This window comes from Heptranchias perlo, chromosome 3 (genome assembly GCF_035084215.1).
Source record: "Heptranchias perlo isolate sHepPer1 chromosome 3, sHepPer1.hap1, whole genome shotgun sequence".
Taxonomy (NCBI): Eukaryota; Metazoa; Chordata; class Chondrichthyes; order Hexanchiformes; family Hexanchidae; genus Heptranchias; species Heptranchias perlo.
This window is the reverse complement of record NC_090327.1, coordinates 3,368,984-3,390,291: the sequence shown is the minus strand read 5'-3', so window position 1 is coordinate 3,390,291 and position 21,308 is coordinate 3,368,984. Positions and strand designations below refer to the sequence as shown.

The following is a 21,308-nucleotide window of genomic DNA, read 5'->3' as shown; positions in this document are numbered from 1 at the left end:
AGCCCTCCAACCCTCCGAGATCTCTGCGCTCCTTCAATTCTGGTCTCTTATGCATCTCCGATTTCGTTTGTTCCACCATTGGCAGCTGTGCCTTCAGCTACCTAGGCCTCAAGCTCTCGAATGCTTCCCGAAACCTCTCCGCCTCTCTCTCCTCCTTTAAGATGCTCCTTAAAATCTACCTCTTTGATGAAACTTTTAGTTACCTGTCCTATTATCTCCTTATGTGGCTCCATGTCAAATTTTGCCTGATAACACTCCTGTGAAACGCCTTCGGACATTTTACTACGTTAAAGGCGCTATATAAATGCAAGTTGTTGTTGTTGCTGCTGTTATGTGTTCAAGTCTCAGGAGTGGGGCTTGAACCCAAGATCTTCTGAGGAGAGAGTGCTACCAATTGAGCCACAACTGACACTGTACAAGCTGGATAGTGAAGAAACTGTAACCAGAGGCTAGACATGGGAGATCCGCTTTCTCACTTATTCACAAGCTGCAGCCATTGGATGGCTGCTGTGTCTGCATAATCTGAAAAGTTGTTCCTCTTGTAACTAATGTGAATCATTTCTATTTTTAAGCAGCTTCTAGAGATAGAACATAAGAAATAGGAGCAGGAGTAGGTCATACGGCCCCTCGAGTCTGCTCCGCCATTCAATAAGATCATGGCTGATCTTCGACCTTAACTCCACTTTCCCGCCCGATCCCCATATCCCTTGATTCCCCTAGAGACCAAAAATCTATCTAAGACTTGAAGATATTCAACGACTCAGCATCCACAGCCCTCTGGGGTAGAGAATTCCGAAGATTCACAACCCTCTGCGTGAAGAAATTCCTCCTCATCTCAGTCTTAAATCGCCAACCCCTTATCCTGAGACTATGCCCCCTAGTTCTAGACTCTCCAGCCATGGGAAACAACCTCTTCAACCGTGACTCTCCAAAGCCATTAGCTCATTTTAAAACTTTCCTGTTTCAAGTTTATGCACAACGGTGGGAGAAAAGTAACCTTCAATTCTGGCAGGCTCTAATCCTGCCTTTCAACAGATTGGTCAATATTAACAACTTCCAATCCTACTGGTAAACCCCAATTTGTTTTCTACATGGCTTGAAATGAACTGTCAGCTTAAAATTAATAAGTTGGCAACTATCGCATCCTTAATGAATTTTGAGAGAACATGGTTGCATCATTAAATCACAATAGTAGATGTCAATCTCAACAGACCAGCTTAGGGAAGGAGGAAGAGAGAGTGAAAAAAAATCAGACGATGTTTCAATTCATAAGTACAAGACTAGCTTCCCCATGAATCCAGAATGAGCTGTAGGAGACTCTGCTTAGATTCCATCTGGAGTGCTACTAGTTCTGGCTACCCAACCACAGAAAGGATACTATACTACCCTGGAAGACATTAGAGTTGAACAATAAGAGAAAAAGATTAGTGAAGACAAATGTAGGTCCCTTGCAGTCAGAAATGGGGGAAATTATAATGGGGAACAAAGAAGTGGCAGAACAAGTAAACACCTACTTTGGTTCTGTCTTCACAAAGGAGGACACAAATAGCTTCCCAGAAATGTTAGGGAACCAAGGGTCTAGTGAGAGGGAGGAACTGAAGGAAACCAGTATTAGTAAAAAAAAAGTGCTAGGGAAATTAACGGGGCTAAAGGCTGACAAATCCCCAGGGCCTGATAATCTACATCCCAGAGTACTAAAGGAAGTGGCCCTGGAAATAGTGGATGCATTGGTGATCATCTTCCAAAATTCTAGAGACTCTGGAACAGTTCCTACAGATTGGAGGGTGGCAAATGTAACCCCACTATTTAAAAAAGGAGGGAGAGAAAAAAAACAGGGAATTACAGACCAGTTAGCCTAACATCAGTAGTGGGGAAAATGCTAGTGTCTATTATAAAAGATGTGATAACCGAACACTTGGAGGGCATTAATGGGATTGGACAAAGTCAGCATGGGTTTATGAAAGGGAAATCATGCTTAACAAATCTACTGGAGTTTTTTGAGGATGTAACTAGTAGAATAGATAGGGGAGAACCAGTAGATGTGGTGTATTTGGATTTTCAGAAGGCTTTTGATAAGGTCCCACACAAGTAGTTAGTTTGCAAAATTAAAGCACATGGGATTAGGGGGAATATACTGGCATGGATTGAGAATTGGTTGACAGACAGGAAACAGAGAGTAGGAATAAATGGGTCTTTTTCTAGGTGGCAGGCAGTGACTAGTGGGGTACCGCAGGGATCAGTGCTTGGGCCCCAGCTAGTCACAATATATATCAATTATTTGGATGAGGGAACTGAATGTAACATTTCCAAGTTTGCAGACGACACGAAGCTGGGGTGGAATGTGAGCTGTGAGGAGGATGCAAAGAGGCTCCAATGTGATTTGGACAAGTTGGGTGAGTGGGCAAGAACATGGCAGATGCAGTATAACTTGGATAAATGTGAGGTTATCCACTTTGGTTGTAAAAACAGAAAGACAGATTATCTGAATGATGATAGATTGGAAAAAGGGAGAGGTGCAACGAGACCTGGGTGTCCTTGTACACCAATCGCTGAAAGTGAACATTCAGGTGCAGCAAGCAATTAGGAAGGTGAATGGTATGTTGGCCTTCATTGCAAGAGGATTTGAGTACAGGAGCGGGGATGTCTTACTACAGGTGGGACCACATCTGGAGTATTGTGTGCAGTTTTGGTCTCCTTATCTGAGGAAGGATGTCCTTGCCATGGTGCGAGTCCAACGAAGGTTTACCAGACTGATTCCTGGGATGGCAGGACTGACGTATGAGGAGAGATGGGGTCGACTAGGCCTATATTCACTAGAGATTCGAAGAATGAGAGGTGATTTCATCGAAACATATAAAATTCCAACAGGACTCGATAGACTAGATGCAGGGAGGATTTGCCGATGGCTGGGGAGTCCAGAACCAGGGGTCACAGACTCAGGATACGTGGCATGCCATTTAGAACCGAGATGAGGAGAAATGTCTTCACTCAGAGGGTGGTGAACCTGTGGAATTCTCTACCACAAAAGGCAGTGGAGGCCAAGTCATTAGATGTATTCAAGAAGGAGATAGATATATTTCTTAATGCTAAAGGGATCAAGGGATATGGGGAAAAAGCAGGAACAGGGTACTGAGTTAGACGATCATTCATGATCATTTTGAATGGCGAAGCAGACCCGAAGGGCTGAATGGCCTACTCTTGCTCCTATATTCTATGTTTCTACATTATTCCATATCAGGAATTCAAAATTATGAGAAATGGTTTAGCAAGTTGACTTGTTCACCTTAAGAGACTTCAAAGTGACCCAAGGTTGAAAGATTACATGAAGCTCATTAATAGTTAATCCATGCAAAATGCCCACAATAGGTAAAGGGTTCAAATTCTAGGCAGAATTTTGTTTATATTATACAAAACATAACATACTCGTGTCATAATTTACCAGCCTGGCATTTGAAATACGACAGGATAAACGGATTCAAAAGGGAATTGGTTACATTTCTTTAGGCAGAAGGGATAAAAGAATATGGCAAAAGGGCAGGTCAAGTGGGGCAAGTCCATCATAAAAGAGACAGGCTTCATAATCTTTTTCTGTTGCTAAAAATTCTATAGTCCTTTGTATTACTTCTAAAGCATAAAAATCTTAAACATATGAATACAAACAAAACAAAATTGTACCTCCAATCGTTGAACTCTCCCCTTGAAAAACAGGAACAATGACGAGTCAGGATAAATGGCTTCCTTTGTCCGTAGGATTTCTTTTGCCTCCCTCAACCCAGCTTGCGCATCCATGCCGTCCAAAGCAAAGAAAGGACGCACCACTGTATGATACCATAACAAGGCTAATCTAAAAGGAAAAGCATCAGAACGGAAGCAGAATGTTATGATTTGTACACTCCTTAGACACTACTACTGGTGCCCAGTGCAAGGACTGCTTTCCACAAGCAAGGCCATGTTTCCCAGGCCAAAACGGAACATTATAAGCAATGCAATCTGGGAAGTAGCATGCCTGGGTCAACAATGAATCGTTTAATGCTGCTGATAAGCTCACTGGAAATAAGTACGAGACGCCTCCTGGTCTCTCCAACTGATGGACAAACAACGTCCTGATAGCTTAAAGCCTAATAGTCCATTAATCAGGTTTATCAAATAACACTACAGAAGCTACAGCAAATATGTGAGAACATAGGAACAGGAGTAGGCCATATTTTTTTATTCATTCATGGGGTGTGGGCGTCGCTGGGAAGGCCAGCATTTACTGCTCATCCCTAATTGCCCTCGAGATGGTGGTGGTGAGCCGCCTTCTTGAACCGCTGCAGACCACGTGGTGAAGGTTCTGTTAGGTAGGGAGTTCCAGGATTTTGACCCAGCGACGATGAAGGAACGATGATATATTTCCAAGTCGGGATGGTGTGTGACTTGGAGGGGAACGTGCAGGTGGTGGTGATCCCATGCGCCTGCTGCCCTTGTCCTTCTAGGTGGTAGAGGTCACGGGTTTGGGAGGTGCTGTCGAAGAAGCCATGGCGAGTTGCTGCAGTCTATATTGTAGATAGCACACACTGCAGCCACGGTGCGCCGGTGGTGGAGGGAGTGAATGTTTAAGGTGGTGGATGGGGTGCCAATCAAGTGGGCTACTTTGTCCTGGATGGTGTCGATCTTCTTGAGTATTGTTGGAGCTGCACTCATCCAGGCAAGTGGAGAGTATTCCATCACAGTCCTGACTTGTGCCATGTAAATGGTGGAAAGGCTTTGGGGAGTCAGGTGGTGAGTCACTTGCTGCAGAATACCCAGCCTCTGACCTGCTCTTGTAGCCACAGTATTTAGATAGCTGGTCCAGTTAAGTTTCTGGTCAATGGTGACCCCCAGGATGTTGATGGTGTGGGATTCGGTAATGGTAATGCCGTTGAATGTCAAGGGGAGGTGGTTAGACTCTCTCTTGTTCAAGATGGTCATTGCCTGGCACGAATGTTACTTGCCACTTATCAGCCCAAACCTGGATGTTGTCCAGGTCTTGCTGCATGTGGGCATGGACTGCTTCATTATCTGTGGGGTTGCGAATGGAACTGAACACTGTGCAAACATCAGCGAACATCCCAATTTCTGATCTTATGATGGAGGGAAGGTCATTGATGAAGCAGCTGAAGATGGTTGGGCCTAGGACACTGCCCTGAGGAACTCCTGCTGCAGTGTCCTGGGGCTGAGATGATTGGCCTCCAACAACCACTACCATCTTCCTTTGTGCCAGGTATGACTCCAGCCACTGAAGAGTTTACCCCCTGATTCCCATTGATTTCAATTTTACGAGGGCTCCTTGGTGCCACACTCTGTCAAATGCTGCCTTGACATCAAGGGCAGTCACTCTCACCCTCACCTCTCGAATTCAGCTCTTTTGTCCATGTTTGGATCAAGGCTGTAATGAGGTCTGGAGCAGAGTGGTCCTGGCGGAACCCAAACTGAGCATCGGTGAGCAGGTTATTGGTGAGTAAGTGCTGCTTGATAGCACTGTCGATGACACCTTCCATCACTTTGCTGATGATTGAGTAGACTGATGGGGCGGTAATTGGCCGGATTGGATTTGTCCTACTTTTTGTGGACAGGACATACCTAGGCAATTTTCCACATTGTCGGGTAGATGCCAGTGTTGTAGCTGTACTGGAACAGTTTGGCTAGAGGCGCAGCTAGTTCTGGAGCACAAGTCTTCAGCACTACAGCCGGGATGTTGTTGGGGCCCACAGCCTCTGCTGTACCCAGTGCACTCAGCCGTTTCTTGATATCACGTGGAGTGAATCGAATTGGCTGAAGACTGGCTTATGTGATGGTGGGGATATTGGGAGGAGGCCGAGATGGATCATCCACTCGGCACTTCTGGCTGAAGATGGTTGCAAACGCTTCAGCCTTGTATTTTGCACTCACATGCTGGACTCTGCCATCATTGAGGATGGAGATGTTTACAGAGCCTCCTCCTCCTGTTAGTTGTTTAATTGTCCACCACCATTCACGACTGGATGTGGCAGGGCTTTTTTTTTTATTGCAGAGCTTTGATCTTATCCGTTGGTTGTGGAATCGCTTAGCTCTGCCTATCGCGTGTTGCTTCCACTGTTTAGCATGCATGTAGTCCTGAGTTGTAGCTTCACCAGGTTGGCACCTCATTTTTAGGTACGCCTGGTGCTGCTCCTGGCATGCTCTTCTACACTCCTCATTGAACCAGGGTTGATCCCCTGGCTTGTTGGTAATGGTAGAGTGAGGAATATGCCGGGCCATGAGGTTACAGATTGTGCTGGAATACAATTCTGCTGCTGCTGATGGCCCACAGCACCTCATGGATGCCCAGTTTTGAGCTGCTGGATCTGATCTGAATCTATCCCATTTAGCACGGTGATAGTGCCACACAACACGTTGGATGGTGTCCTCAGTGTGAAGACGGGACTTCGTCTCCAGGAGGACTGTGCGGTGGTCACTTCTACCAATACTGTCATGGACAGATGCATTTGCGACAGCCTCACAAATCCAGAGGACCTGCGTTATGGAGCGATCTCAGCACAACGTGGGATGTTTGAATCCCCGCTGATTTCTAGAAGTGGACATTAATACAGCCCGTCTCCGCCCCTGCCTCAGCTCATTTGCTGCTAAAATCCACATCCATGCCATTGTTACCTCTGGACTCGACTATTCCAATGCTCTCCTGGCCGGCTACCCACCTTCCGCCCTCCATAAACTTGAGCTCATCCAAAACTCTGCTGCCCATATCCTAACTCACACCAAATCCCGTTGACACATCACCCGTGTTCGGCGACCTACCAGTCTGGCAACACCTCGATTTTAAAATTCTCATCCTTATGTTCAAATGCCTTCATTGCCTCGCCCCTCCCTATCTCTGTAACCTCCTCCAGCCCTACAACCCTCCGAGATCTTTGCGCTCACAAGTTGTTGTCAATTCTGGCCTCTTGCGCATCCCCGATTTTAATCGCTCCACCATTGGCGGCCGTGCCTTCAGTTGCCTTGGCCCTAAGCTCTGGATTTCCCTCCCTAAACATCTCTGCCTCTCTCTCCTCTTTTAAGTCACTCCTTAAAACCTACCTCTTTGACCAAGCTTTTGCTCACCTGTCCTAATATCTCTATGTAGCTCGGTGTCGATTTTTGTCTGATTACACTCCTGTGAAACGCCTTGAGACATTTTTACTACGTCATATAAAATGCAAAGTGTCATAGTATTGGACCTATCACAGCTACTTATGGTGCAACAGTCAGAGGCAATGAAAACATCAAAGCAGAGGGTATAGAAAACAAGTTACAGTACCACAGGACATGGGCTGGTGAAGTCTAGAGAGCTAGCACTGGGCAAGGCCACGGAGGGAATTATAAACAAGGACAATGGCTTTGAACTGATGGTTTTGAGAAACAGGGAGCAAATGTAAACCTGTGAAAATAGGGGTGATGGGAAAACAGGACTTGGTTTGGGACAGGATGCAAGTGGCAGTATTTTTTTTTTAGACAAATTGAAGTTTATACAGGCAGAAAAAAAGGAAGCCGGTGAAGTAGAATCTTGCGTTAACAAGTGTTACAGTGGTGTTGGGCACGTGGTAGGAACAAAGGCAGGAAGTGCTGCAGAGGAAGGAAGTATGCGATCTTAGTAATTGATAGGATATGGGGTTTAAAACTTAATTTTAAGTATGCCATCTGGTTCAACCAAGTGAGTCAGAAAAGAGGATGCAGTGCAAAGAAAGTCAATGGAAGGAGAAAGAGAAGAAGTTTTCATAGCGCCTTTAACGTAGAAAAACATCCCAAGGCACTTCACAGAAGCGTAATCAGAAAAAAATAGACTCCGAAGCAAAGGAGGAGATATTAGGAGGGGTGGCTAACAGCTTGGTCAAAGAGGTGGGTTATAAGGAGGGTCTTAAAGGAGGAGAGGGAGCGAGAAAGGTGAAGAGACTTGTATTTCACAAAACAAAAAAAGCAATACTGAGACACTCAACTAAAGTAAATGCAATAACATTTGCAAACAATGGGCATTAATGCCATGTGATCAAACATCACATGATCAACCAGAGTTGGCAACCCTACCAAAGTTGGGATCTATTCTCCTTCACAGTAGTTTCTTTACCAGATACTGGAACAAAGCCAGTTTTAGCAGGACTAACTACATGTTTGGAGGTAGAAAAACGAGATTGCACTAGATTATTTCTCACGGTATTACATCAATGCATTGTGCAGGTGTTCAGACTGATTGTAATTTCAATGCTTATACCTGCAGATTCTTGGAAAATATAGCCGAGGTCATGCAAGGCTTTAAATTAAAGAAAATTAAACGACTCTGCAAAAACGGTGTCCTGCTGACGAATCAAATTTATTTTGTTTGTATCCATCATATTTGCACCTATCAGGACAGAAATTAATTGCTTTAATTTTTCTCCCATTACAATTTTATTCTTAAAAGACGAGAGTTCCACTTGGAGCAATTTCTATCCAAATGTATCCCAGGCTTCCTCTGAAGTACAAAATCTGCTTCTTTGAAGTCACCCTACTTCTTTCTCTTTCAACAGAAATAATATAATTACTGACCTATCATTTGAGCTCATGGGTATGTGGACTGCAGTCCCATCGCATTCTGGGAGATATTTATTAGATTTGAAACAAATAACTTCCCAGAAATGCTAGGGAACCAAGGAACTAGTGAGGAGGAATTAAAGGAAATTAGTATTAGTAAAAAAAAGTGCTGGAGAAATTAATGGGACTGAAAGCCGATAAATCCCCAGGGCCTGATAATCTGCATCCCAGAGGACTAAAAGAGGTAGCCATGGAAATAGTGGATGTTTTAGTCTACCAAAATTCTATAGATTATGGAACAGTTCCTGCAGATTAGAGGGTGGCAAATGTAACCCCACTATTTAAAAAAGGAGGGAGAGAGAAAACAGGGAACTTCAGACCGGTTAGTCTAACATCAGTAGTAGAGAAAATGCTACAGTCTAGGAATATAGGAACAGGAGTAGGCCATTCAGCCCCTCATGCTTGCTCCGCCATTTGATAAGATCATTGGCTGATCTATGATCTAACTCCATATACCTGACTTTGGCCCATATCCCTTAATACCTTTGGTTGCCAAAAAGCTATCTATCTCAGATTTAAATTTAGCAATTCAGTTAGCATGAATTGCCATTTGCGGAAGAGAGTTCCAAACTTCTACCACCCTTTGTGTGTAGAAATGTTTTCTAATCTCACTCCTGAAAGGTCTGGCTCTAATTTTTAGACTGTGCCCCTTACTCCTAGAATCCCCAACCAGCGTAAATAGTTTCTCTCTATCCGTCCTATCTGTTCCCCTTAATATCTTATAAACTTCTATTATAAAGGATGTGATAACGTCTATTATAAAGGATGTGATACCAGGACACTTAGAAAATATCGATGGGATTAGACAAAGTCAATATGGATTTATGAAAGGGAAATCATAATTGACAAACCTACTGGAGTTTTGATAGGATGTAACTGGTAGAATAGATAAGGGAGAACCAGTCAATGTGGTTTATTTAGATTTTCAGAAGGCCTTTTCAGAAGGCAACATTAAAGCACATGGGATTAGGGGTAATATACTGGCATGGATTCAAAATTGGTTAATAGACAGGAAACAGAGAGTAGGAATAAATGGGTCTTTTTCTGGGTGGCAGGCAGTGACCAGTGGGGTACTGCAGGGATCGGTGCTTGGGCCCCAGCTATTCACAATATATATCAATGATTTGGATGAGGGAACCGAATGTAACATTTCCAAGTTTGCTGACGACACAAAACCAGGTGGGATCATGAGTTGTGAGGAGGATGCAAAGAGACTTCAAGGCGATTTAGACAAGTTGAGTGAGTGGGCAAATACATGGCAGATGCAGTATAAGGTGGATAAATGTGAAGTTATCCACTTTGGAAGGAAAAACAGAAAGGCAGAGTATTATTTAAATAGTGATAGATTGAGAAATGTTGATGTACAAAGGGACCTGGGTGTCCTTGTACACCAGTCACTGAAAGCAAACATGTCGGTGCAGCAAGCAATTAAGAAGGCAAATGGTATGTTGGCCTGCACTGCAAGAGGATTTGAGTACAGGAGCAAGGATGTCTTACTGCAGTTATACGGGGCCTTGGTAAGACCACACCTGGAGTATTGTGTGCAGTTTTGGTCTCCTTACCTAAGAAAGGATATACTTGCCATAGAGGAAGTGCAGCGAAGGTTCACCAGACTGATTCCTGGGATGGCAGGACTGTCGCATGGAGAGATTGGGTAGGCTCGGCCAGTATTCACTCGAGTTTAGAGGAATGAGAGGGGATCTCATTGAACCATATAAAATTCTGACAGGGCTAGACAGACTGGATGCAGAGAGGATGTTTCCCCTGGAGACCAGTGGGGCTAACGCATAGAAACAGGAGTAGGCCATTCAGTCCCTCGAACCTGTTCCGCCATTCAATGAGAAGGCGGCTGATCTGTATCCTAACTCCATCCACTCACCTTGGCTCCATTTCCCTCAATACCCTTGGCTAGCAAAAATCTATCAATCTCAGATTTAAAATTATTAATTGAACTAGCATCTACCGCTTTTTGTGGGACAGTGTTCCACACTTCTACCACCCTTTGCGTGAAGAAGTGTTTCTTCACTTCTCTCCTGAATGGTCGGACTCTGATTTTAAGGTTATGTTCCCTTGTCCTAGACTCCCCCGCCAGCAGAAAATGTTTCTCTCTGTCTACCCTATCAATTCCCTTCAAAATCTTAAAAACTTCAATCAAATCACTCTTAACCTTCTATATTCCAGGAATACAAGCCTAGTTGATGTAATTTCTCTTCATAATCTAACCCTTGGAGCCCTGGTAACATTCTGGTAAATCTGCGCTGCACTCCTTCCAAGGCCACGATATCCTTTCTAAGGTGTGGTGTCCAGAACTATACACAGAACTCCAGATGTGGTCTAAACAGAGCTTTGTATAGCTGGAGCAAAAATTCCTCCCCTTTATATTCTCGCCCTCTAGTTATAAAGGCTAACATTCCATTATCCTCAATGATGGCGGAGTCCAGCAAATAAGTGCAAAAGACAAGGCTGAAGCATTTGCAACTATCTTCAGCCAGAAGTGCCGAGTGGATGATCCATCTCGGCCTCCTCCCAATATCCCCACCATCACAGAAGCCAGTCTTCAGCCAATTCGATTCACTCCACGTGATATCAAGAAACAGCTGAGTGCACTGGATACAGCAAAGCTATGGGCCCAGACAACATCCCGGCTGTAGTGCTAAAGCCGCGCCTCTAGCCAAACTGTTCCAGTACAGCTGCAGAACTGGCATCTACCCGAGAATGTGAAAAATTGCCCAGGTATGTCCTGTCCACAAAAAGCAGGACAAATCCAATCCGGCCAATTACCACCCCATCAGTCTACTCTCAATCATCAGCAAAGTAATAGAAGGTGTCGTCGACAGTGCTATCAAGCGGCATTTACTCACCAATAACCTGCTCACCGATGCTCAGTTGCGTTCCATTAGGAGCACTTGCCTCCTGACCTCATTACAGCCTTGGTCCAAACATGGACAAAAGAGCTGAATTCCAGAGGTGAGGTGAGAGTGACAGCCCTTGACATCAAGGCAGCATTTGACCGAGCGTGGCACCAAGGAGCCCTAGTAAAATTGAAGTCAATGGGAATCGGGGGAAAACTCTCCAGTGGTTGGAGTCATACCTAGCAAAAGGAAGATGGTAGTGGTTGTTGGAGGCCAATCATCTCAGCCTCAGGATATTGCTGCAGGAGTTCCTCAGGGCAGTGTCCTAGGCCCAACCATCTTCAGCTGCTTCATCAACAACGTGCCCGCCATCATAAGGTCAGAAATTGGGATGCTCACTGATGATTGCACAGTGTTCAGTTCCATTCACAACCCCACAGATAATGAAGCAGTCCGTGCCTGCGTGCAGCAAGACCTGGACAACATCCAGGCTTGGGCTGATAAGTGGCAAGTAACATTGGCGCCAGACAAGTGCCAGGCAATGACCATCTCCAACAAGAGAGAGTCTGACCATCTCCCCTTGACATTCAATTACATTACCATCGCCGAATCCCGCACCAACAACATCCTGGGGGTCACCATTGACCAGAAACTTAATTGGACCAACCACATAAATACAGTGGCTACAACAGCAGGTCAGAGGCTGGGTATTCTCCCTACGATTCTATAAACTGGAGTAATTTTTAAATTAAAAGACTGCCATTCGATAGCTAAGATAATTATTGAATATCAGCCCATAAATTGAACAACAAAATAGAAGACGAGTGAATAACAATCAAGACCATTTAATTCACTCTGGTTTGATACGAATGCCTTCATATACATATAAGAGCAATGAAACAGCCAGTCAACACTCTATCGCTAGTGTAATCATTACTAAGTCAAAGATAAAATAACTTCTCTGTACTCCAGTGTAGCACCGAGGGAGTGCTGCACTGTCATCGGTGCCATCTTTTAGATGAGACGTTAAACCGAGGCCCCGTCTTTTTGGATGTGAAAGATCCTGCGACACTATTTTAAAGAAGAGCAGAGCAGTTCTCCCTAGTGTCCTGGGGCCAATGTTTATCCCTCAACCAACATCACTAAAAACAGATTATCTGGACATTATCACATTGCTGTTTGAGGGATCTTGATGTGCGCAAATTGGCTGATGTGTTTCCTACATTGCAACAGTGACTACACTTCAGAAAGTACTTAATTGGCTGTAAAGCGCTTTGGGATATCGCACGGTTGTGAAAAGTGCTACACTCCCTCCAAAGCCAATATATCCTTCCTAAGGTGCGCTGCCCAGAACTGAACTCAGTACTCCAGGTGTGGTCTAACCAGGGTTTTGTATAGCTGTAGCATAACTTCTACCCCCTTGTACTCTGGTCCTCTAGATATAAAGGCCAGCATTCCATTAGCCTTTTTGCTTATTTTCTGTACCTATCCATGACATTTTAATGATCTGTGTACATGGACCCCCAAGTCTCTTTGGACCTCAACTGTTTCAAGCTTTTCACCATTTAGAAAGTACTCTGATCTATCCATTTTAGGTCCAAAGTGGATGACCTCACACTTGCCTACATTGAAATCTATTTGCCACAGTTTTGCCCATTCACTTAATCTATTAATATCTCTCTGTAATTTTATGCTTCCATCTACACAGCTTATAATTCTGCCTATCTTTGTGTCATCAGCAAACCTGGATATGTGGCTCTCTATCCCGTCATCTAAGTCCTTAATAAATACAGTGAATAGTTGAGGCCTCAACACCGATCCCTGTAGGACATCACTAAGTCACATCCTGCCAACTTGAGAGGCGTCTTTACTCAAATGCATCACGCTATATATAGGCGCAGTTGTCAAAAATAAAAACAAACAATCAAATGCGTATACACCTACTCACGTAGCTAATGGAGCCTTCATGTCCTTACTTTCACTTGCATACATTAGGGAAGACAATCCCTGCAGACGGTCTCCAGGAAACCCCAGCAAGTTGATGATTTTCAGCAGATTAGGAGGTACCATTGATATACAAAGATGGAAAAGTCCATAGCCAAAGCTTACGGCACCTTTCAGTCTACTTAGTGACTCTTCGTGGGCAGACACAGCAGGAATATGGTTATCATTAGCCCGGTCAGATGTCAGCGATTCTTGAGACCTTTTTTTATGCATCACTTGTAGAGCATCAATTTCAGCGTAACACTTATTGTAAATTTTCCATGCTTTTCTGAGGATCCATCCGCCCTTAATGTATGCTTTAATTTGGAAGAAAAAGAAAGCCTTCGTCAACCGTTTAGGAGCAAAACTTATTTTTACACCCCTTAATTGTGGCAAAGTATGGCTAAACTAACCAAAACCTCCAAAGCAACTTTTTAATACAGAAGCAGACTTGTGAAACATGCCTCTCAATCCGTTCTGCACCTTGCACTCACCATTTGTATCGTATTGGACACTGATCTGTGATGACTAGCTAAAAAAGGGACAAGAATGCTGGACTCTACTGCACAGGGAGATATAAAAGGTATGAGGCACCATGAAAATGACTGCCACTAATAGCCCCAAAGACATGGAGGTGTTTCTTTGTTTTTAAATCCTGTTCAGCATTACCATCGCCGAATTCCCACCATCAACATCCTGGGGGTCACCATTGACCAGAAACTTAACTGGGACTAGCCACATAAATATTGTGGCTACAAGAGCAGGTCAGAGGCTGGGTATTCTGCGGTGAGTGACTCACCTCCTGACTTTCCACCATCTACAAGGCACAAGTCAGGAGTGTGATGCAATGCTCTCCACTTGCCTGGATGAGTGCAGCTCCAACAACACTCAAGAAGCTCGGCACTATCCAGGACAAAGCAGCCGCTTGATTGGCACCCCATCCACCACCCTAAACGTTCACTCCCTCCACTACCGGCGCACAGTGGCTGCAGTGTGTACCATCCATAGGATGCACTGCAGCAACTCGCCAAGGCTCCTTCGACAAACCTGCGACCTCTACCACCTAGAAGGACAAGGGCAGCAGGCACATTGGAACACCACCACCTGCATGTTCCCCTCCAAGTCACACACTATCCCGATTTGGAAGTATATCGCCGTTCCTTCATCATCGTTGGGTCAAAATCCTGGGACCCCCTATCTAACAGCACTGTGGGAGAACCTTCACCACACGGACTGCAGCGGTTCACGGCGGCGGCTCACCACCACCTTCTCAAGGGCAATGAATGCTGGCCTTGCCAGCGATGTCCACATCCCATGAACGAATAATAAAAAAAGCTCTGATCTAAGGATATAGGATTGTCCTGGAATTAACAAACTAATCCACTGGGAAGGATTTCGCACTCACTCTTATCTGGAATTACGCTCCCATGAACATGTCTTACACTGGCTGATGATTTTCCAGGTGATGAATCCCATGGGCTAGAGTGTGGATAATATGACCTAAACCGCTTGTCTCAAGGCTTTCCATCAATGACAAGTAATGTGGTGACCAGAACTGTACGCTTACTCAAGCTGTGACCTAACCAATGTTTTATACAGTTCTAGCATAACTCCTTGCTCTTATATTCTATGCCTCGGCTAATAAAGGAAAGTATCCAGTATGCCTTTATTTATTTATATATGTGTATATATATATATACACACACACATATACATATATATTTTTTTTTAAAGTACAAAAGGTATACTGAATATAGGTTAGAAAGTGCTTGATTCTTTCCTTTTAAACATATTAGAAAAATACAATGAATTATTACAGATGGAAATTTCCTGAAGGCTATCCATATAACTTTCAATGCAGAAGCTGTAGACTACAGGAAGATATCAATGGACTGATCAGGTGGGCAGAAAAGTGGCAAATGGAATTCAATCCAGAGAAGTGTGAGGTAATGCATTTGGGGAGGGCAAACAAGACAAGGGAATACACAATAAATGGGAGGATACTGAGGGTGTAGAGGAAGTGAGGGACCTTGGAGTGCATGTCCACAGATCCCTGAAGGTGGCAGGACAGGTAGATAAAGTGGTTAAAAAGGCATATGGGATACTTTCCTTTATTAGCCGAGGCATAGAATATAAAAGCAAGGAGGTTATACTAGAACTGTGTAAAACATTGGTTAGGCCACAGCTTGAGTATTGCTTACAGTTCTGGTCACCACATTACAGGAAAGATGTGATTGCACTAGAGAGGGTACAGAGGAGATTTACGAGGATGTTGCCAGTTGGAGAATTTTAGCTGTGTGAAAAGATTGGATAGGCTGGGGTTGTTTTCTTTGAAACAAAGGAGGCTGAGGGGAGATTTAATTGAGGTATATAAAATTATGATAGGACTAGATAGGGTGGATGGGGAGGACCTATTTCCCTTCGCAGGAGTCAGTGACCAGGGGGCATAGATTTAAAGTAATTGGTAGAAGGATTAGAGGGAGCAGAGGAGAATTTTTTTCACCCAGAGGGTGGTGGGAGTCTGGAACTCACTGCCTGAAAGGGTGGTAGAGGCAGAAACCCTCAACTCATTTAAAAGGTACTTGGTTGTGCACTTGAAATGCCGTAACCTACAGGGCTACAGACAAAGAGCTGGAAAGTGGGATTAAGCGGGATAGCTTTTTTTCGGCTGGCACAGGCATGATGGGCCGAATTGCCTCCTCCTGTGCCGTAACTTTCTATAATTCTATGAGAAGCATTAAACAAAAAATTTGATCTAAACTCATTACGTACCAGAGAGTTCCTGCTTGACAAAGGAGAGTACAGCAAGATAGACCTGACAGTCCGCAATGATGATTTGCCTTTGGAGTCGATCAACATCCAACGCACTGGGCCTCTGCAAATCAACCTGTTAAACAGAAGGAAAGGAACTATTTTATTATGGTGTAATACATTTAAAAAGAGCCCAATTATTGTCAGCCATAGATTTCCCAATAGTCAGATAACTTTGATAAACAGAGAAACACAAAATGAAACCTAGTGAAGTGAAGTAACGTATTGAGAGATTCATATGTCAACTTAATGTCAACTCAACCCAGAAATATGTAATTGCCTGTAATACGGTTCTTTTGCTATCCAATTATTTTGTGCCTGGGAGCTCATAGTAGGCTCACTTTTCAATTCAAATCTTGTCCTTAACAAGAAAGGGTATCAGGATTAATTTTACTGACTGATGCAGGAGCATACAGTAGCTTCCACATAATACAAATATCTACCACTGAACAACTGATTTGCATACAAGGATTTAATTAAAAGGACTCAGTCACTAGAAATTAGTATCTAGAACCACGGAATGATACAGCATAGGAGGCGGCCATTCGGACCATCGTGCCCATGCCGGCTCTTTGAAAGAGCCATCGAATCAGTCCCATTCCCCTGCTCTATTCCTACAGCCCTGTAAATTTTTCCCCTTCAAATATATACCCAATTCCCTTTTGAAAGTTACTATTGAATCTGCTTCCTCCACCCTTTCAGGCAGTGCATTCCAGACCACAACAACTCGCTACATAATTAAAAAATGTCCTCACATCACCTCTGGCTTTTTTGCCAATCACCTTAAATCTGTATCCTCTGGTTACCGACTCTTCTGCAATTGGAATCAGTTTCTCCTTCATAGAAACACAAAGTTACGGCACAAAAGGAGGCAATTGGGCCCATCATGTCCGTGCCAGCCGAAAGAGAGCTATCCAGCTTAATCCCACTTTCCAGCACTTGGTCCGTGGCCCTGTAGGTTACGGCACTTCAAGTGCACATCCAAGTACTTTTTAAAATGAGTTGAGGGTTTCTGCTCTTTCAGGCAGTGAATTCCAGACCCCCACCGCCCTCTAGGTGAAAAAAATTCTCCTCAGCTCCTCTCTAATCCTTCTACCAATCACTTTAAATCTATGCCCCCTGGTTATTGACCTCTCTGCTAAGGGAAATAGGTCCCCCCTATCCACTCTATCTAGGCCCTTCATAATTTTATACACCTCAATTAAATCTCTCATCAGCCTCCTTTGTTCCAAAGAAAACAACCCCAGCCTATCCAATCTTTCCTCATATCTAAAATTCTCCAGTCCTTGCAACATCCTCGTAAATCTCCTCTGTACCCCGTCTAGTGCAATCAATCTTTCCTGTTATGTGGTGACCAGAACTGTAAGCAGTACTCAAGCTGTGGCCTAACAAGTGTTTTATACAGTTCTAGCATAACCTCCCTGCTCTTCTATTCTATGCCTCGGCTAATAAAGGAGAGTATCCCGTATGCCGCCTTAACCACTTTATCTACCTGTCCTGCTACCGTCAGGGATCTGTGGACATGCACTCCAAGGTCCCTCTGTTCCTCTACACATCTCAGTATCCTCCCATTTATTGTGCATTCCCTTGTCTTGTCTGCCCTGCCCAAATGCATTACCTCACACTTCTCTGGATTGAATTCCATTTGCCACTTTTCTGCCCACCTGACCAGTCCATGGATATCTTCCTGTAGTCTACAGCTTTCCTTCTCACTATCAACCATGCGGCCAATTTTTGATCATGCCCCCTACATTCAAGTCCAAATCATTAATATATACCATAAAAAGCAAGGGACCTAGTACCGAGCCCTGCGGAATCTGACTGGAAAACAGCCTCCAGTCACAATAACACCCGACCATTGCCCTTTGCTTCCTGCCACTGACCCAATTCTGGATCCAACTTGCCACTTTCCCTTTTTTGACCACTCTGCCATGTGAGACCTTGTCAAAAGCCTTGCTAAAATCCATGTAGATTACATCAAACTCATTATCCTCATCTACTCCCCTTGTTACCTGCTCAAAAAATTCCATCAAGTTAGTCAGACACGACCTTCCCTTAACAAATCCGTGCTGACTGTCCTTGATTAACCCGTGCCTTTCTAAATGTCCCTCAGAATCGATTCCAATAATTTGCCCACCACCGAGGTTAGATTGACTGGCCTGAAATTACTCCGTCTACCCCCTTCTCCCTTTTTAAACAACTCTATCAAAACTGTTCATGATTTTGAACATTTCTGGAAATATTCTTCAGTAGACAGTATATGGCAAACAAATTACATCTATTGGCAGAAACCAAAAACACAAACATGCCAGAAACCAGCTCAGCTTGCTCTCTTACTTATAGTACGATTTCTTCCTGTAATCAAACATAATGGCTTTGCAGTCACAATGCCAGACTTTGAGTGCTATGCTGGATTTGAAGGCACTGACTAAGTTCTTATTCCAAGTTCTATAAAATACAGTATTTCTTGGATCAAAGTGATACTGGTTGCGACAAACAAGTCTAGAGTCAAAGATTTATCAGAACTTACACCTTAAATGGCTGGCCTCCCAAAGTCTTGCTCTTTATCACCTACAAATATGGACTTAAAGTTTTAGATAAAATGGCTCAGTAAAGATCCAAAGGAATTTTGATGGTCCTCAAAATGATATAGATGAGGTATCTGAATTCTCCAGCACTAATTTCAACAACTTGCATGTATATAGCGCCATTAACTTAGTAAAACGTTCCAACACGCTTTACAGGAGCGCAATCAGACCAAAAACATTTACACCCAGCCAAAGAAGACCATAAGACCATGAGAGATAGGTGCAGGAGTAGGCCATTCGGCCCCTCAAGCCTGCTCCACCATTTAATGAGATCATGGCTGATCTGATTTTTACCTCAACGCCACTTTCCTGCCTTTTCCCCATATCCTTTGACTCCCTTGCTGATCAAAAATTTATCTAACTCAGCCTTGAATGTATTCAAGGGCTCAGCCTCCTCAGCTTTTTGGGGTAAAGAATTCCAAAGATTCACGACCCTCTGGGAGAAGAAATTCCCCCTCATTTCTGTCTTAAACGGGCGACCCCTCATTCTGAGACTATGCCCCCTAGTTTTAGATTCCCCCATGAGGGGCAACATCCTCTCAGCATCTACCCAATCGAGTCCCCTCAGAATCTTGTACATTTCAGTAAGATCTCCTCTCATTCTTCTAAACTCCAATGAGTATAGACCCAACCTGTTCAATCTTTCCTCATAAGACAACCCTTCCATACCCGGAAATCAACCTAGTGAACCTTCTCTGAACTGCCTCCAATGCAAGTATGTCCTTCCCCATTAGAACATTAGGACAGATGACCAAAAGCTTGGTCAGAGGTAGGTTTTAAAGGGTGTCTTAAAGGAGGAGAGAGATAGAGATGTGGAGAGGTTTAGGGAGGGAATTCCAGAACTTAAGGCCCAGGCAGCTGAAGGTACGGCCGCCAATAATGGGAAGGAGGAAGTCGGGGATGCGCAAGAGGCCAGAATTGGAGGAACACAGAGTTATTGGAGGGTTGTAGGGCTGGAGGAGGCTACAGAGATAGGGAGGGTCGAGGCCAAGAAAAGGATGAGAATTTAAAATTTGAGGCATTGCTGGAATGGGAGCCAATATAGGTCAGCGAGCGCTTGGGTGATGGGTGAACAGGATTTGATGCGAGTTAAGATACAGGCAGCAGTTTTGGATGAGCTCAAGTTTACAGAGGGTGGAAGATGGGAGGCCGGCCAGGAAAGCATTGGAATAGTCAAGACTGGAGGTAACAAAAGCATGGATGAGGGTTTCAGATGCAGAAGGACTGAGGCAGAGGCAGAGGCAGAGGCTGGCAATATTATGGATGTGGAAGTCATAGTGATGAAGAGGATATAGGGTCGGATGCTCAGCTCAAGGTCAAATAGGACACAGAGGTTGCGAACAGTCTGGTTCAGCCTGAGTTAGTGGCCAGGGAACGGAGTTTGTGGCAGGGACCAAAGACAATGGCTTCGGTCTTCCCGATGTTTAATTGGAGGAAATTTCTGCTCAGCCAGTACTGAATGTTGGACAAGCAGTGTGACAAATCAGAGACAGCGGAGGGGTCGAGAGAGATGGTGGTGAGGTAGAGTTGGGTGTCGTCAGCGTACATGTGGAACTTGGCATTGTGTTTTCGGGTGTCATCGTCGAGGGGCAGCCTATAGATGAGAGCCAAAGATAGATCATTGGGGGGACTCTGGAGGTAACGGTACGGGAGCGGGAAGAGATTGAGCCTCTGCAGGTGATTCTCTGATTATGACTGGATAGATAAGAATGGAACCAGGCGAGGGCAGCCCACCCAGTTGAACAGAGGAAAGGCGTTGGAGGAGGATGGTGTGGTCAGCTCGAGAAGCATGAAGAGTGATAGTGCACCATGGTCACAGTCACATAGGGTGTCATTTGTGACTTTCAGCCGTTTCAGTACTGTGGCAGGGGCGGAAACCTGATTGGAGAGAGTCAAACATGGAGTTGCAGGGCGCCCTGAGGTTGTGAAAGGCTTTCTTTCTTTACCTCCAAATGGGAATTTGGCTTGTTGGGTAGAAATCATGTGTTAGGCCGTAGCTAGAATAGTATGTCCAGTTTTGGATGCCCTACTTTAGGAAGGATGCAGTGTTTATGCAGAGGGTAAAGAGATTTACTCGAAAGATGCCAGGTATAAGAGGCTTTAGTTATTAGGAGACACTAGAGAAACTAGGGCACTGAAGGTTAAGATACCGAATGAGGGATTTTGATGAGGTAAATTGGGAAAAACTATTTGCACTGGTTGGTGAGATCAGCACTGAGAACGAAGGAAGAAGTTAAGACTGCTTAATTTTTCAAAATATACATATATAAAGAATATGGCTGTACAGACAGGGAATTGACCTACCATGAAGTGGTACAAACAGAATTCATAATTGCTTTTAAAAGGGAAGAAAATAAATAAAAAGAAAGGAAAAGGCATGGGGATGGGGCTAATAGCTCAGAGCCAGTGCAGGCATGATGAGCAGTGTAAAAATGGGTTGGAACACCACTACAGACAGTCCCAGCAAGTGTAA

General features: G+C 44.2%; 1 protein-coding gene across 2 annotated transcripts in view; it reads right to left on the bottom strand.

Annotated features, from left to right (window-relative positions):
• The window catches only part of ttc39c (tetratricopeptide repeat domain 39C), a 96,774-nt gene that overhangs the window by 27,450 nt on the left and 48,016 nt on the right, over window positions 1–21,308 (bottom strand). For both annotated transcript variants that reach the window (XM_067977707.1, XM_067977709.1), the window contains exons 4-6: window positions 16,209–16,323; window positions 13,402–13,753; window positions 3,676–3,844 (exon numbers count right to left, since the gene is read on the bottom strand). In XM_067977707.1, coding sequence (XP_067833808.1) covers window positions 3,676–3,844; window positions 13,402–13,753; window positions 16,209–16,323 — 636 coding nt within the window. The remainder of the gene's footprint in view (window positions 1–3,675; window positions 3,845–13,401; window positions 13,754–16,208; window positions 16,324–21,308) is intronic.